This window comes from Aythya ferina, assembly GCF_964211825.1.
Source record: "Aythya ferina genome assembly, chromosome: 3".
Taxonomy (NCBI): Eukaryota; Metazoa; Chordata; class Aves; order Anseriformes; family Anatidae; genus Aythya; species Aythya ferina.
This window is the reverse complement of record NC_140298.1, coordinates 94,624,171-94,641,751: the sequence shown is the minus strand read 5'-3', so window position 1 is coordinate 94,641,751 and position 17,581 is coordinate 94,624,171. Positions and strand designations below refer to the sequence as shown.

The following is a 17,581-nucleotide window of genomic DNA, read 5'->3' as shown; positions in this document are numbered from 1 at the left end:
GATAAATCATCTCTTCATAGCTGGCCCAATATCTACTGTCACTGAACGATCTAGAAAGATCATAGCATGGATCAGGCTCACCAGGGATGGAGACAAATTCTTCCAATTGGCAGACCAACAGTAGTCATGGAGATAATTCCCAGGCACTTTTTAATATATGTGTCTTACTAGATTTTCAGATAAACTTGCTCTGGCTTCCCCTTCCATGAATAATTTTCTGTAACTGATATTTTGTGAAGCATACAAACGCATTTACAAACACCTAAGTGATAAAAAAGTGAGTATTTATTAAAGTGTTTCCATTAAGCTTCTGTATCCAGGTGACAGCTCAGAAATGTGTAAAAATCTATAAATGATGAGAATTCAGAAATGATGATTTTTTAAATATATATATATATATATATATATATTTTTTTTTTTCAGAGGTTTTCTTCAAACTTTAATGGCTTGGCCTTCAAGTGACTTTTTTTTTACTAATTTACCTGCAGGCCAAGGTACTACTTACTGTGGATAAAATAGGCACTATGATTATTACTGTCTTTCTCATTTTGCTAGTGTGAAAACTGTGAGTCACTTGCCCAAAGTCACATAGTTAGTTGATAAAAATGTTACAATTAGTGTTTGGGAGCTTTTGGCTCTATCTAGTGTTGATCTGATTAAAAGCTGCTAGCTTTGCTAATGGAGAAAGAAAACCATAGTTACCTATCATTAAATAAATTTTCTGACTTGAAATAAAAGCCATTTCTTCAGCATGCTAATGGTCTACTATCTTGGATATAAATTACAGCATTTGGTAACTAAGGGGCTGCCGTTTCCTTTTGTGTTTTAGGGATGCTTGACAAAACCATTTTTGTGTAGAAGGAGCTCTTTACTCAATTGTGTACGAGGACAAAAAAAAAAAAAAAGACTCAAAAAATTCAAGAATGCAAAGCCCTTCTGTGTTAATCACTTTATCTTACTTCTTAGCAGTGTTTTGTCATGGAGTAGAGTTTTTTTAGTTGTTTCATTGACCTGACATGTCCAGCTACAAATTTGGTTTCATAATATTACTCTGTGATAGAGCTACTTTTAATCTTAGGGTGATGTCCAAACCCCCTTCTTATTTTTTATATTAAAAATAATTTTACATCTAAAAAAACATCCCCCAGGGAAACAAAACAAAACAAAACAAATATTTTTATATTTGCAAATTCAGTAACCTTTTTTTACCTGATGGGCCATCTAATATTTCTGAAGTCATAGATGAAGTCTGAGTATTCTTATATGTCTCCCTACCTTTCCATTTTGGCCAGACTGCTAGCTTCACTGCATAGAATACATATGAAGGTTTAAAAATAGTTTGCCAGTCATTTTTCTGATTGCTTTGTACTGTCTAATGGTGGTTTATGGAGCATACATTGAGAAACAATTGTCTAGACTTACCATTTATCACAGAACAGCAGTGCTTCTCAATATCAGGGTAGCAATTTCTCAGACAAAAAGCTAATGTTTCTGGCTACAGGACAATCTTGCATTTTGAAATGACAAGGCTGAGGGTTAATAAGGGATTTGCTCTGGGATTTACAATTTGAGGCTATTAAATACTTTGGCAATAGTTTAGGAATATATAAATTAACACATTGGCTTAGACCAAAGGTCTATTTAATTTTTTATTTTTTTTTTCAACTACCTCATTTGGACTGTAAATGGTCATTGCTCAGGCAAGCATGCTAAGCAATGTTTGCCAACTTTTATTTGTCTACTTGTTGATAGTGAGCAGGTTTATCAAATAAATGAAACACTATTTATCTGTGATTTTGCCAGTACGATTAATCTTCAAAATAAATCTCGTGCTTGTGCTTGTTCATTAATAATTAACTTAATGAAAATTTAGCAAGATCTTTAGCTTAGCAGCTATTTTCTGCATGACGTTTGCGGTTGCAAGTCACATATTTCTAACAAGCTTTTGAAGGAAGCAGGCTTTCGAAAGCAATTAGTGAAAGTATTGAGATTAAAATCTTAGTAAGACTAAGATTACCGGTTTGTTATGTGTGAAGGTAAAACTTTCAGAAGAACATAAGTGACATACGAGATTGCAATATATTTTTAAAATGACTAATGGTATTTAGGACTCACAGCCTGCATCTAAAGTGGTAAACCTCAAGCACTTCAGAGTTACTGAATCTGGGTTTATGTACAGACTGTATCATTCTGACTGTAAGTGCTGTATACTAGTCTAATATCAGATAAAGACCTGATGTACAAGCTTCCTTTTTTTTTCATACATTTCTTCTCAACAATTGGTTTTATGTGGGAAGGAAATCCAGGTGTACAAGCTCAATGGAGATGTTGTTGTTTCTCAATACAAGCCACAAAATTATCTGTACACCCCCAAAGTGGTAAAGTTCAGTTGCCAAAGAGTCCTGAGATAGCTTGAAAGAACTGGGCACAAATATGCAAATCATCTTAGCAAAAGGTACTTAGTCTTGTAAGTCACGTAAGCAATTTAGAATAATAGTGCAGCAAGGACACACAGAATTAGAAGAATAAGGATAAGTAAAGCAAAATAAAATAAAGGATTTTGGCTAGGATAGAAGATTTTGTACTTCTGGGTGCGAGCCTGCAAAGAAAAAATGGTAAATGTTTTGTTTGGGAACAGATTATCATATTTTGTATGTTGTATTTTCCTCTGGAACAGATGTTACAAGCAATTGTTTGAGACAAATTGCTACTGGATGGACCAATGTTGTAGTTTCCTATTTCCCTGTGCAGCAGAAGCAATCAGTCCATAAAGTTAAACAATTTAAAAAAATAGGTCAATGATTTTGATATGTCAAACATAGAGCAGATTATTAGCAGTTGTACCAGATGGTTCTTGCATATGTGGGTATTTGTGCAAAATGTGGAGGACATAAATTAAAGCTGAGAGATGAAGATGCCAAAAATGGCTGTCCAAATGGCTTTACTAAGCAGGCCACGAATTCTCATCAGCTCAACATCAGATTGCAAACCAGAAAGAAAGTCACGGCTTTTCATTCTGGAATGAAAGTAAGTGCTGGAAATTGAAAAAGCTCTGTGCAAAAGGTGAATTAATGATACACTCTACTGGTTCCCCACTAGTAACCAGAATTTCCTATTGCCAGCCATGTGGAAATATGTAAAGCATGTCAAGAAGAATAGAGTAGCAGGTAGCTGACTTCACTACTGTTTGCAACAGATGGCTTTTTCTTCCAAAAATGCCATCTGGGCCATAACTGACATCTTTTGTAGGGAAATGTTGCTTGAGATAAAAATCAGAGGAAAACCGAACAGGTTATTCAGGTTGGCAGCTGTGCAGCTCAGCTTTCCAGCTCAGACGGGGCATTGCCAGAAGCCTCTGGCTCTCAAGGCAGCTTCAGCACACAGACAGGGTGGTTGCCACGTGGAGGCTTGGAAAGCCACAGATGCCAATGCTTTAGGTTTCCTCAAATCAAACATTAAGATTTTTTAAAACAAAATGAGGAAGATATTGAAGGCAAAAGTAGGAAATGAAGCATATACAGATCTCCTACATTTTGTTTTAGGGAAGTTCACCTCCGGAAGGAAAATTTCCTGAGTTTTTTGCAGCCACTTATGCATGGCCTGAGTGGATTCATGATCCTTTGGATCAACGAAATTGTGGAGCATCCTGGGCTTTTTCAACTGCAAGTAATATTCATGTTTTTACCTCCATTTAAAAATATAATTCTAGGTTACATGTGTAATGAAAATGTACAGTGATTAGTAATGAAGTAATTTCATTTAGCAATGAAAATTTCCATTTTCTGTTAACTTTTTATGAGCAAATAGTAATGTTTAAAATTGCTACACCTCTTCCTCTAAAATGTCCCAAAGACAAAGAAACAAATAGAAGCGGTAGAGATTTTTCTTTGCTTTTCATAAGTTTCTGTATCGTATGAAAATTTTTGATGACATAAAATAGCAAATGAATGGACTACTAAAGTTTATCATAAATGGTGGAGTAACTTTAAACAAATCTGCATTCTTTGCTTGCACAACTGCATGCTCAACTTGAATGCTTAAAACAGGAAGGCATCATTTTATACATATACTTTCATATCTGCATTTGCCATTGCCTAACCCTTGCTATTCAAGTACATTAGGTGCAATCTCTTTGATGACTTTATGAGAAGAAAACCCTGAAATTGGTCAGATATCTGTGGAAGAAATTATTTTCAAGGTTTATATATAAAAATATGTCAATAATAAATTAAGTGTTATAACCTCTGGTTTTATGAAAAATGGACATGAGTATTTGTGTCTTTTTTCCCATATAAAATATAGTGATCAGTTATCTCATACTGCAATAAGTCTCAGTACCTATTAAGATATCTAAAGATAGAGAAAAAAATATTAAATAAATCCCTATTACTTTATCCGGCCAGTGGCTCCTCATGGGTGAAGGTTTCTTCTTTAAATAACAACATTACAAAGAAGTCATTTGATTTCATTTACAATTTAGTTAATTAATCTGCCTTTAAACCTGTGAATAAATATGTAAGTACTTAGAATCGTGACTAGCTGATCTAGTTCAGACATCTAAGGTGACTATCTCAGAAGTAGTTTTGTGTGAATCCCATATTTATATATTAATATGAGCAATTCCAAATATTCTTCCCCCCAAAAAAACAAAAAACAAAAAAACACAACATATTTTCAGTCTTGAATAATCATAAAGGAAGAAAAGGTAAAAAAGAAAGAAGAGGAACTTGGAAATTCAGCTGAAGAGATGTGGGGAGTATTTGTGTCTTCTGCTGAAGATAGATGAATATGAAAGTCGATGAATACTCATGTACAGATATAGAGATTATCAGACTATATTTTCTAAAGGTCTCATCTAATGTTTATATTTAAGTTTTGATGATATTTGGTAAATCTATTGATTTATAAAATTACAGTGAAGTTGCTCATGGTGCTTTGCAGTTTCACAACTCTCTTAAGATTCTGACAGATAATACCAAATTCTTTTGCAAAAATATTTACAGACAGAAAATACTGATGCTATAATTTCAGTCACACTTTCACAGTAACTACTAAAAAGCAGTAAGTAATTATTTGTTTCTAATAACACAAAAATTCTTTCAAAACAGGTGTTGCAGCAGATAGAATAGCAATTCATTCTGATGGTGAGATCACAGACAACCTTTCTGTTCAGAACTTGATTTCTTGTGATACCAACAATCAGCATGCATGTAATGGTGGAAGTATTGATGGTGCTTGGAGATATCTGAAAACACATGGGTAAATTTTTTATCTGTTTAGTTTATCTTAACTTGAAACAGTCACTTAATTTACACGTGTGATAATGATGATTTCTGACCTTTCAAGATAGAAACATTTAGCTCTGTCTTAGGTCAGCTTATCTAAGATTACCTTGTATCACCTCATCAGGACAATCACTTTTTCTGGTTTACACCTTTAAAACACCTTATTGAACACCACATTTCCAAAGTGATAAATGAAGACTATTTTGAATTAGAAAGATAGAAGCTCTTGCTGAGAAAACTCTTAAACCACCCATCTCCTCTTCAAGGCTCATTATATCTGGATGCTGTCATTAGTTATAATACTATGGAGTAAAAAGGTAACTTCTCTAACAGCTAGAAAAGCAATAAAAGATTTTTTTATGTCTAGGAAAATACCACAAATGCACTCAAAACTTCTATAGTTTTATCTATATTTCTATCAGAGATACAGGCTTTTCATGTTAAATGATCTTGAGAAAGCAACTGGTTGCATAAGACAATATCTTGAATATTTAAAAGTTTCAGATGTTGTCTTTATGTAAAACAAATTGTAATCATGCTATATCAAGATTGTTCCAGAATGTAACACCGTAGCAAGGACTGTACCTGAAACTTTCTTTCTTCAAGTTGGACTCAGCAAAATTAATAACCCTTAAACTCTATGTGAACAGTTAGAAACTTTTTGAAGTGACATGTAACAATTTATAGAATTACAGAATGACTTAGGTTGGAATGAACTTTTGTAGGTCACCTAGTCCACTGTCCTGCTCATGACTAACTCTGAAATTAGATTAGCTTGCTCAGGGCCATGTCCTCTGTCATGTCTTGAGTATCTCCAAGGATGGAGGTTCCACAGACCTTCCTGCAATATGTCTCTGTGTTTGATCATTCTTGCAGTAAAGAACTTTCTTCTTTTATCTAATTTGCATCTTTTTTAGTAAAATTTGTGATCGGTGCCTTTCAGCTTTTCACTGTACTTCGAGTCTTGTTCTGTCTCTTCTGTGGCCTCTCCTTATATAGTTGAAGACAACACTTAGAATACCTTCTCCAGGCTGAACAAATTCAACTCCCTCAGCTTCTCCTTGTATAATACACGCTTCAGCCCCTTACACACATTTGTGGTCCTTCACTGGACTTGACCAGCTTGTCGATGTCCTTACTGGGAATGCCATAAAAGAACACAGTACTCTAGATGTAACCTTACAAGTAACAGTTTGAGGCGTATAACCACTTTTCACTATGTCTTGGCAATGTTCTTGCTTAGCAAGATCAAAATCAGTATTGTGTGCCCACCTTTATCAAGAGGGCCCACTGCTAACCTCGGTTTATCTTATTGCCCAAGACTGCAGATACTTTCCTGTAAAACTGCTTTCTATAGGGGTGGTGCCCTGCCTGTACTGCTGCATGTGAAGTTCTGGCTCAGTGGTAGGATGTGGCTTCAGTCTTTGCTGAAACTTATGAGGTTTCTGTCAGCTCATTTCTCTAAACTGCCAATGACCCTGTGAATGACAGCCCTGCCCTACTTTCCAGTATACTGACCACTTACCACCAATTTGGCACCCTCCACAAGTTTACTGAGCATTCATTATGTCCCACTGCTAAGGCTTTTAATATAGATGACACAATGTTGACTCTTGAGGAATGTCACTAGTAAATAGCTACCAGTCACTTTAACAGTCAACCTTCTATCATGGCAGCCTAGTTCAGTTATTGAATTTGTAAGCAACTCATCCAGTCCTTCGCTCCAGTTCAGCTAGAAAACACTGAAAAGGTTGCTAAAGGCAAGGTAAATTACATCATCTGTTCTTCTTATTCTCCATGGAGCTAGCAATTTCATCTCATCATCTCATCATGGTGAGGCATGATTTGCTCTGGCAAGTTTGTGCTGTCTGTTCCCAGTCAAGTCCTTGACCCTCATGTGCCTGGAAATGGCTTCTAGGAGGATTTGCAATAACCAGATGTTATATACTCTGTAATTAAATTCAGCTGTGTCTCACATTGTAAAAGTTCTGTTTTTTTTTTTTTTTTTTTTTTTTTGTGCTTCCTGTTCCATACCATAATCTACTTCCCCTCACTTTCATACACTCTCACCCTTTATTTCATCTTTGATGTAGCTCATACCTGTAGACAGAGAGATCTCAGTTCTGCTGTCTGTCAACTTTTAATTTTACTTTAAAAACAAACAAATAAACTATGAAGAGATCAGGAGAATGTCAGACATGTTGCATCAGACGTCACAGTTGTCATGGTAGCATGGGGATCCAGATGAAGACCAAAGCACTGTCATTCACACAGACACTAAGAATACAAAGTGATCATTCTGCTTGTCTTCAAAATACATTAAACAGGTGAACTATTTTTGATCTGACAAGGATCTCAGGGCTTCAACATTAAACTAGTTTTGACTAGTTTTGAGTGGCAGGCCCTCTAGGTAAGTGATTACAGTGGGAAGTAATGGATTCCACCCTGGTAAAGGCCTCTTAGCACCTCATTTAGGCAAAGGTTTCATTCATGAATAAATTAAGTTTATAGCTTTATATTTTAATTAACTCTTTTCTGTATCTATAAGAGCAGGCTCCTTTTAATATGTAGCTCATGCTCTTTACAGAGTAAATATAACTCTTTCTCAATGGACTGTTTGCTTGCCTACCATGTTAAGGATGGGAGCACAAGATTTGCTAGTGCAGATAAGATAAAAGATTCATTTTAATCAGTATTATCTCCACAACAGTTGGAGACAATTTTTAGAGGGAAAGCCCTAAAGAATGCAGGAATTCTCCAACCTTCTGGGTTTCTGCTCCCCCAACTGTTATCCCTGTATGGCCATAACCACCATGAACCCATAATAATAAGATTCTTCCTATACCAAGAAACTATTTTTTTTTTTCATCTGGAGCGGTGTGATTAGTGACACAGAGCACTCTTCAGAGGCAGTTTAGACATACCAGAGTTAATTTATTTCTATAAAGAAAGCAAGGCATGCTGAAGCTGTATGAGGCATTTTGCTATATACCCATCTGTATCTATACTCCAAATTTCAAACTATGTGTATTATTGCTCATTCATTCAAGACACCAGACTTGCAGTTTATTTGCCTGATTCACCAGTCTTGCAGCTGACTGTCTGAATAAACAATTTGCAGGGCAGTTGTGGTGAGAACCATCAAGAACTTTTGAAGGCTATCTAGATCTCTAAGAAATTTCTGTAGTCCAAGATCATCTTCTTAACCAATCATCCAGATTTCTCAGCCCTGTGAAGCCAGCTCCTAAACATACAGCTTTGTTGCTCTCTTACAGAAGTTTGCCTGCCTCCCATGCTTACCCCCAGTTTTTGCTTCACCATCAAAGTACCAAACATGAAAATATCTCTACTTACCCATTTTTATAAACAATATTTCTAAATCCTCATTTTTGTTGCTCAAGTTCAGACAACATTTCAAATCCTCCTCCAACTGTTCTAGCCACAAATAAACAGATTAATGTAAAGATCAAAAGAGGGAGGGGAGATGTTGGAAGAGCACAAGAATGGTTATGCTGGGTCTAAGCAAGGGTCCTTCTAGTCTAATCTTCTGTCTCTGAAAGTGGCCAAGAGCATTTTACCTGGAAAAAAAAAAAAAAAACAAAAAAAAAAAAAAACAAACAACCAACCAAACAAAAATTTAATTCACTGATGTTGATGATTGAATCATTTTTTATAACTAAAACCCCACAACATTTTGCTTTTGACTATGAAAAACTGGAATTTTATGGGATAAATTCCAAAGTGTTTTTTGAATGAGCGCTGATAAATGGTGCTTGATTTCTCACACTTTCAGGTAACTTTTATTTTATGAGCCAGTATATTACAATCAATATTTTTTTCATTATCTCCATAGCTTGCAATAGGCAGAAAACACATTGATTTTCTGTGTGGGCTTGTAAATTTTCACAGCAGGTGTTCAATGCTGTTTTAAAGCTTCTGGCTTTCTGATTTCTGAAGTATGCTTATCTCAGATTTTTGATAGATTTTCAGGAAAATATAGTGCTGGCTTAAACTGTTGCCCGTGAAGTCAAAGGAAGACTTCCATAAAGTTCAGTGAGGAGAGCTTTCAGAAAGACTGAGCAAACAGTTAACAGTGAGATTTGCTGTAAGAGGAGCTGAATTACTAACTTTCTCCTCTCTCTGTCTTCCCCCATTAAATAAAGATGAAATCTAATTATTAATAATTTTAGATGTCTCAATTACAAGCCATATTTTCAGAGGAATCAATTTGGTTTGGAAGTGTTTTTTTTTTTTTTTTTTTAAATCTGGTAATGGAAATTAAAGTTTACAGTCTTTATGAATCAGAAAGAAATATTTTTCTTTCAGGAAGTAAATGGTTACACACTTGAATACAAATACTGCTTGTAATCAGGACCTGATCTGTTTCATAGCTTGGGCTCCTAGCAGTTGCAGGGTTTGATTATTTTTTTTATTATTATTATTGATATTATTGTATATTATACATGTATTGATGTTATTTTAATTAGGTTTGGCCAACTTGCTATTAATATAATCTAATATTTTAAAACTATGTCCTCAATTCTCAATTCAGATATATATGCAATAAAAAAGGAAATATTTTGATAAAGCTAAACACATAAACGTGACTACATGAATTCACCAAGAATGTATGAGAACACCACAGGCTTATGATGTTTCTCCATGGATGTTGCTTGGTCCTAGTACTAGTATTTATTTATATGCTTATGTATATGTGCACTTAAACCCATTAACATTTGTTTCTATTTTTCTTCTATGACTCTTATGGCAAGGACTTCTCTGATCCACTTCCCTTAAAGGTTTTTAGTGTTTAATGTTGTACTGATGTTTCAGGATGTACAAATAGATGTTTTGGCAAGGAGTTAAAGGAAATCATTAGGTTAAATTATGTCAATCATGATGGCAAAACCTATACTTAGTGAAAGAATTCAAAAGTAACTGCTATTTCAGAATGAGTTGTCAAGTCTGGATTACTACACAGATCCAGAATGTCAGTTCCAGATCCAGAACGCCAGTTAATCATTTGCTTCACTTCTGTTACCATAAATGTAAGACCCATCCATGCAGAATCTGTGACAACTCCAATGGGGCAATCAGACTGAAAGAATGGGGAAGAAGATCTACGTCTCATGAATGCACTTGTCCTCTGTTCTTTTCTGTGATGTTTCTAAGCACACCTGAGGGACAGGTGTCATACCTTTTCTTATACTGGGTTGCAGTCACTTCTGCTCTGCTTATGAGGGATTGTGCTCTAAGGGCTGTATTTACCCACCTTACCTGCTTTGCAGGCCTGACTCAGCAACAATGCTGTATTTCTCTTGGAATGCTATGATCAGTGGTGACTAGAGTAATTACATATATAGATACATTATATAAACATTATAAAAATATGCATATGAAAACATACACATATATATAAAACAAAGTGTTATTTCTACCCAGTGAAAGAAATAAAGTATAATACATTTTAAAACAACCAACAACATCCTACATACATGTGGCTTATATACTTATCATTCCCCAGTTAGCATTTTCCCCAGTTAAAATCTGGGGAATCTGATTATCTTCAGCCGTTTCAGAATGAATTAAAAGGACTTCCCAGTCCTAAACAATAACAGCCTGATTGCCCTTAGATGGGCAGTCCCCGCCTTTTTTTTTTTTTTTTTTTTTTTTTTTTTTTTTTTTTTTTTTTTTTTGTAGGCAGAGTTACTGCAGCTCCTGAGTGTGTTGGTCTAGTTTGGGCAGAAACAATTTGCTAAGCAAAAAGACACTCCTAAGGGTCAATTGCTCTATAACCAAGACTTAATGGGAAAATGCCAGAGTAGCTGAAGCATGAGTGTGCTCTTTTAAAATTCCTAATGACTAAGTAAACACAGGTAAATCTAATTATGCCTCAAACTGCATGGAAATGCAGTTTATTCTTTTTCAGATTCAGTAAGTTCAGTATAACTGTTGAGCTACTAAAATATATATCCTTTTCATAGGACTACACATTTCAAAATATTCTGTTCCAGTGAGCTACTTTATTCTGTTCCTTAGAAGAGCCTTTCTGATATGCTTCCACGGCAACATGATAGAAGTGTGTATTTTTTTTAGAAACATATAGTGCTATAATGTAGAAAACCAAAAGGTCCCAAAATCTCATAAAAATATAAAAAAAATGGTAGATTCTGGATGCTTTTACTTAAATGTTTCATATTGTTAGTAAGTGTATTTTAAATATATGCTTTATTTGCTTCACTTTATTTAAGTAAAAAGGATATTCAATTAGTCAAACAGTCAAAATGTCTGAATATATCAGGTTAAGCTACTTGAAAGAAATAAATTTACTGTATGAAGAAGCAGTTCATTATAATTAAGGTTTTGATGTATTGCCAAGGTAAAGAATTAAAACCTCTTCTTACTTCTCCATGTAACTACCCCTTATTTTCATTACCAGTCTCCATTCTTGGATGCAATGAGGGTTCTTAACCCATTCTTCAAAGCTCCTTTGATTTAGCACTTTGGAGATTTTCACATCCAAAATTAGCATGGGTTTAAACCTCAGGTGATTTATTGTAGCTCTTCGACAATCATTCCTCTGACAGCATCAGTGTTAAATACCTTTGAGTCTTTGAAGCCTGCACCTAGAGAAGTGTCATCCAGAAGATTTTTTTTTTTTTCAGTTCAAAGATTTGTCTTTTCTGTTAGAACTATAAATTCCTCTCACAGATTTTCTGTTGAACATTTCCTCCAGCATTCTTGCAGTAAATGGATATTTGTGATTTTGAAATCTTCATAACAATAGAAATTGTCCAATCATTACTAGACTTAATGTTTAAAAAACATAATCTTTCTAGAACATACAAGTTTATTTAAAACTGTTAAAAATGAGTCATTTTCTATAACTAAAATCTAAAACCTTGAAATCAAAACCATTAATGCAGATTCATAATAAGTGATATGTAAAAAATATCTGTTGTGTGAGCAAAAACTTTCTCAGCATTTGAAAAATGTTTTGATATAGATACTTTTCTAAAAAGTAGATAAGATGTGTTCAGGAACTGCAGAAAGCAGACACATACTGCTATTATATCACAGCATGGTCTGTCATTTCATTTTCCTCAAGAGGGTCCAGATGTCAATAATCAGAAACCTATAGAAGAAGCCCTGTGACCTGATCCTCCCAGGATAGTCACTGACCTTTTCTGAACACTGGATGCCGCATGCTTACCAGCCATTTAAGTTTACCTCAGCAACCTGATCTAGGGGGTAGCATCCTTGCCCATGGAGAGGGGTTGAAGTTAGATGATCTTTAAAGTCCCTTCCAAACCAAGCCATTCTCTGATTCTATGGTTTATGATTCTATACCTCTGTTTGGTTTGTGTTCACTTCCAGGCACAAGCCTATACTTTTCTGCTTTCTTGAATTTCTCTATCTTGAATTATACTTTCTGACTTCAGCCTGAATTTAACCCTGTCAAGAACAATGTGATGGGAAAATGAAGATTATAGATAAAGAAACCTTACTTAACCATACTCACATTGGCTTTATAAGCATAAAACATTATTGCAAAATAGTAAAATTATAAAATTGCAATAAGTCCCACCACTCTGATCCCTTCTGAGTTTCACATTTTCTCTGTCATTTTTCAGTACTTCAACCTGGGCAAAGTACTTTCTGTCAGCAACACTCCAGAGAATTTTATTTTCCCATGAATCGAGATAAGGCAACCCAGTTACCAACCCATAATCAAATGCTTTTCCTAATACTTCTCTACTGTCAGATTGTTCGTTAACTTAAGTTTAGTACTTAACACCTTCTCAGGTCATGTTCTCACTTGTACTTATCTCCCATGTATTTCAGGTAGTAACGTTCCCTTTTAAGGAGGTGTACTCACTCCAGAGGTTTGTTTTATCTATCAATTAAGCTGTTAGTATTGCTTAACCACTAAGCATTGGACCTTCCTTTGAAGAACCAAAAAATTTACTCATTTGCCAACAGACCAATTATTTTTACCCAAACCTTTAAAAATTTAATATAGGATTTTTTATGTCAACAAAAGTTCACAATAAAATATGAGCAAATATTCTCTTTATTTTGTGAGAAAAATGTAAGTTCCAAGACATTTTAGCTGAAAGAAACAAAAAGACTATAGCTTCTCAGCAAAATTCCTGTAGAAAATGTAGATAAAACTAGAAAATGATTCATTTCCCTTAAAAGTTTTCTGCGGCTAATATGCACATTTCACAAGCTACTTTTGACAAATTGGTACTGTTGAAAACGTTGGTAATTTATTGATCTTATTCAGTGTGAGCCTTCATGCATTCTTAATGAGGTGAACGTGCTAGGTGACAAAGGGCAGTGCTGACACATTTTCAATCCTACCTCTATGTAGAGAAGGGCGGGGAGAGAACTACTGCAACTGAAACTTGATCATAAGCACCATACATACTAAATGAAGCAAACATCTTCCTGTTGAAACTGTCAGACGTATTCATATGTTTGAAGAATGATCTTTCTGTGAATTTACAGTAGCAAAATAATTAAAAACTTGAAATAAAACAAGTTTTAAAATACTCTTTTTTTATTATTATTTTATATTATTTTTTAAACTGAACAGGGTTGTATCTTATGCTTGTTATCCATCATTTTGGAAGCATCACTTGGATCCACCAGGTGAAAATCACTGTTATGTGTCAAGTGAATATGGACAAAACTATACAAATGGGCCATGCCCCAATGACTTAGAAAAATCCAATCGGCTATACCGCTGTGGCTCTCACTACAGGGTCTCCTCAAAAGTAAGTTCATACTGTGCACTTATCCTGTCATTTATGTTTTCTCCTTTGGGAAAAAATATCTGGCATGTGGAAATATGTCTGTTTTACTTGAAGAGGTATAGAGTGAGTTTTCATTTTTATTGCCTTTGTCTTTTCAGAATTGGTTTAAATTTCCTACATTTTTTGTTTTATGTTATCTCTTCAAAGAGATGTTGCTTTGTGGTCCTATAGGAATTAGATAAGAAATTATGCAGCTGGAACTGTGTATTAGTGATTCTTAAACATGTTTCTGAAGGTCTTGCTCATTTGGTAAACCAAATATTCTGTAGCAGAAATACAAGTACAATGACGTTTTTATGTATCTTTATACATATGTATAAAATGATAAATTAGTATGTGTTTTTTAAGTAATTTAACAGAATGTATTTTCTTTCCTTGCTTTCTCTGCTGTTGCTTCCCTCCCCTCAGGAAACTGATATAATGGAAGAAATCATGGACAAAGGACCAGTGCAAGGTATGGTAAGTTTGAAAGATGTTTGTCAGCTGAATATGAGCCAGCAGTGTGCTCAGGTGGCCAAGAAGGCCAACGGCATCCTGGCTTGTATCAGGAACAGTGTGACCAGCAGGGCTAGGGAGGTGATCGTCCCCCTGTACTCGGCTCTGGTGAGGCCGCACCTCGAGTACTGTGTTCAGTTTTGGGCCCCTGCTACAAGAAGGACATCGAGGTGCTTGAGCAGGTGCAGAGAAGGGCGACGAAGCTGGTGAGGGGCCTGGAGAACAAGTCCTATGAGGAGCGGCTGAGGGAGCTGGGCTTGTTCAGCCTGGAGAAAAGGAGGCTCAGGGGCGACCTTATTGCTCTCTACAGGTACCTTAAAGGAGGCTGTAGCGAGGTGGGGGTTGGCCTGTTCTCCCACGTGCCTGGTGACAGGACGAGGGGGAATGGGCTTAAGTTGCGCCAGGAGAGTTTTAGGTTAGATGTTAGGAAGAACTTCTTTACCGAAAGGGTTGTTAGACATTGGAAGAGGCTGCCCAGGGAAGTGGTTGAGTCACCATCCCTGGAAGTCTTCAAAAGACATTTAGATGTAGAGCTTAGGGATATGGTTTAGTGGGGACTGTTAGCGTTAGGTCAGAGGTTGGACTTGATGATCTTGAGGTCTCTTCCAACCTAGAAATTTTGTGATTCTGTGATTAATATTGTTATTGAAATAATCAGTGTACAATGATCTTCTATCAAAGTATCATAAGTTACATTCCACGGTGAATAAAAGAGGCATATGCCTCTTCATGTAACTTTTGGTGTGTAAGGAGCCCTTCTGCAATGAAGGACTCAGGTTCTAGTGAAATAAAGAGACTTCAGCAGGGAGTGAGGGGAGGGAGAAGAGTTAGTTGTTTAGCTTGATTGGTTGCAGCCATGGATGATGCTGCCATCATCTGGGAATTTGGAAAGGGCATTGTGCAAGATGTCCACCTCATGGATAGATGACCAGTGCAAAACCAGGGGACTTCTACATTTCTAGTGACCTCAGATATATAATGAATTATCATAGCCTCCAATTCATTATTGAAATCTTCATTATTAAATATAATTAATTTCAGTGCATCATGGTGTTGAAGTTACTTCTTAAAGCTTGTTAAGTAGGCAGCTGCAATCTGAAGCTCAGCCTTAACAAGATCAATAGTATTAGTCTATGTTCTGCCCAACTTTGTTTGCTAAAGGGAAATTTTCTTTCCTATGCTGCATTTGGTGAACACGGTATTTCCATTGATTTTAAGAACATGCAAAAAATGGGATCCTGAAGATACAATTTCAGATCACTCTCTAATATTGCATTCCTAATATATGTACACACAGTTTGCTAAATTAATCTGCCCATACTAAATATTCCACATAAAGTAATCTAGATTCAGCCATTTGATATGTTAAACCACTCAATAATTCATATGATTTTCATATGTCAGTGATTTTTCAGAGAAAGTGGCTGTATGAGGTAAAGCTAATGTTGTACGTGGAAAATTAGATCTAAAGGAGAGTATATATCTGAGAGTGTCTATTGCTGAGTGAAATTGCTTTCCATATTTTCTTTTTGCCGTAATGAGAATCTTAACTGAGTCACAGTTATGATCGGGTAATTTGTCTTTTTTTTTTTTTTTTTTTTTTTTCCTCAAAGCATCCTGCAAGTGTTCCTCAGCTTCTGAAAATTATTTTCCATTTTTCCTTCACCTGTCATTCTTCAAGAACTTACAAAGTGCTTATGGCTAATCTTATCTAATGTAATAAGCAATATTTAATAGCTGGAAAATATTTGAGAATCTTTCAAGATAATGATGTAGAAAGTGATCTTTTTTGATGATGAATATACTTCAATTTTTGTGCATATTTAACATTAAGAATAATATGTATATTTTCAGCAATTATGAAACCATAGACATAGAAAGGTAATTAAAAACTTTCTAATGCATCTTTCATGTTTGAATGACAATTTATTTCATCAAACATAATTGTTTTATTTGATGATGTGATCCAGGAACCGAGTGATTAGCAGTTTCAGGTACAAATGATGAAAAAGTTTAAAAAAAATCAGTATTCAAATAAACACAGTGAAGATTATTAATTCTTTGAAAACTTTCAAATGGGCATTTAAATACTACCCACAACATTTTTAATGGAAATGCTCTGAATAATTACATATGCTGACATAGGATAACATTCTCTTCTGTCACATTGGTCAGTCTCAACCAAAAGAAAAGTGAAGACATTTTTGGTAATACATAAAGTTTTCAACCCCAACAAGTATTGAAAACTTGTAATTTCAGCTATTGTGATTTTGAAAATAAAGGAGTATCTGATTTGCTGCCACAATAAAAAGACCTGGAGAAAGCACTAAGCTACACTAATGTACAGTGTTCCCCCTTTTTTTTTGTCTTCTGGTAGCAACCAATTTTTTGGGTTTGTGTCTTCACATGTCTAAGACACATGGATTCTAATTTAAGAATTTTGTGCAGAGGTATCAATAGTAGAACAAATCTTATAATCTGCTGTATTTATGCATGGACCTGACAGCTCAGCGTGATAGGTAGTTCATGCAAAAGCTACAGTAAGATATTTTAAAATTGCTGCCTCTTCTGATTCATTAATAATTAATCCATTCATTTTGGAAAATGAAAAAGTGTCTTTGATGTGGGACGGTACACTGCTGGTTGGTGTAGTGTGATCATCTCATCCCATCCAAGTCACAGTCCAGATCAGAACATTGTCACTGAGTAAATAAACATCTCAGTGCTTGATTTTGAGTTATCATCTCTGTCTATTCTGCACTTCATGTACCTAGTTCCTGATTAATTTGTAGGGTATGTATATATGTAGAGATAAGTATATATACCTATACACATATCTGCACACACACACACCATATCTGTAGATTTAATACATAATCAGACGAAATTCTTTCATGTAGACTAAATTATTCTGGAAACACTTCAGAAATTTCTATTTCATTTCAGTGAAATTAATTTAGGTACGATGTTTCTTCAAAG

General features: G+C 35.2%; 1 protein-coding gene across 1 annotated transcript in view; it reads left to right on the top strand.

Moving 5' to 3' along the window:
• Positions 1-17,581, top strand: part of TINAG (tubulointerstitial nephritis antigen) — a 45,264-nt gene that overhangs the window by 9,175 nt on the left and 18,508 nt on the right. Inside the window, exons 5-8 of the mRNA XM_084514738.1 lie at positions 3,543-3,666; positions 5,109-5,259; positions 13,888-14,068; positions 14,516-14,561. Of these exons, the coding sequence (XP_084370864.1) occupies positions 3,543-3,666; positions 5,109-5,259; positions 13,888-14,068; positions 14,516-14,561 (502 nt within the window). The remainder of the gene's footprint in view (positions 1-3,542; positions 3,667-5,108; positions 5,260-13,887; positions 14,069-14,515; positions 14,562-17,581) is intronic.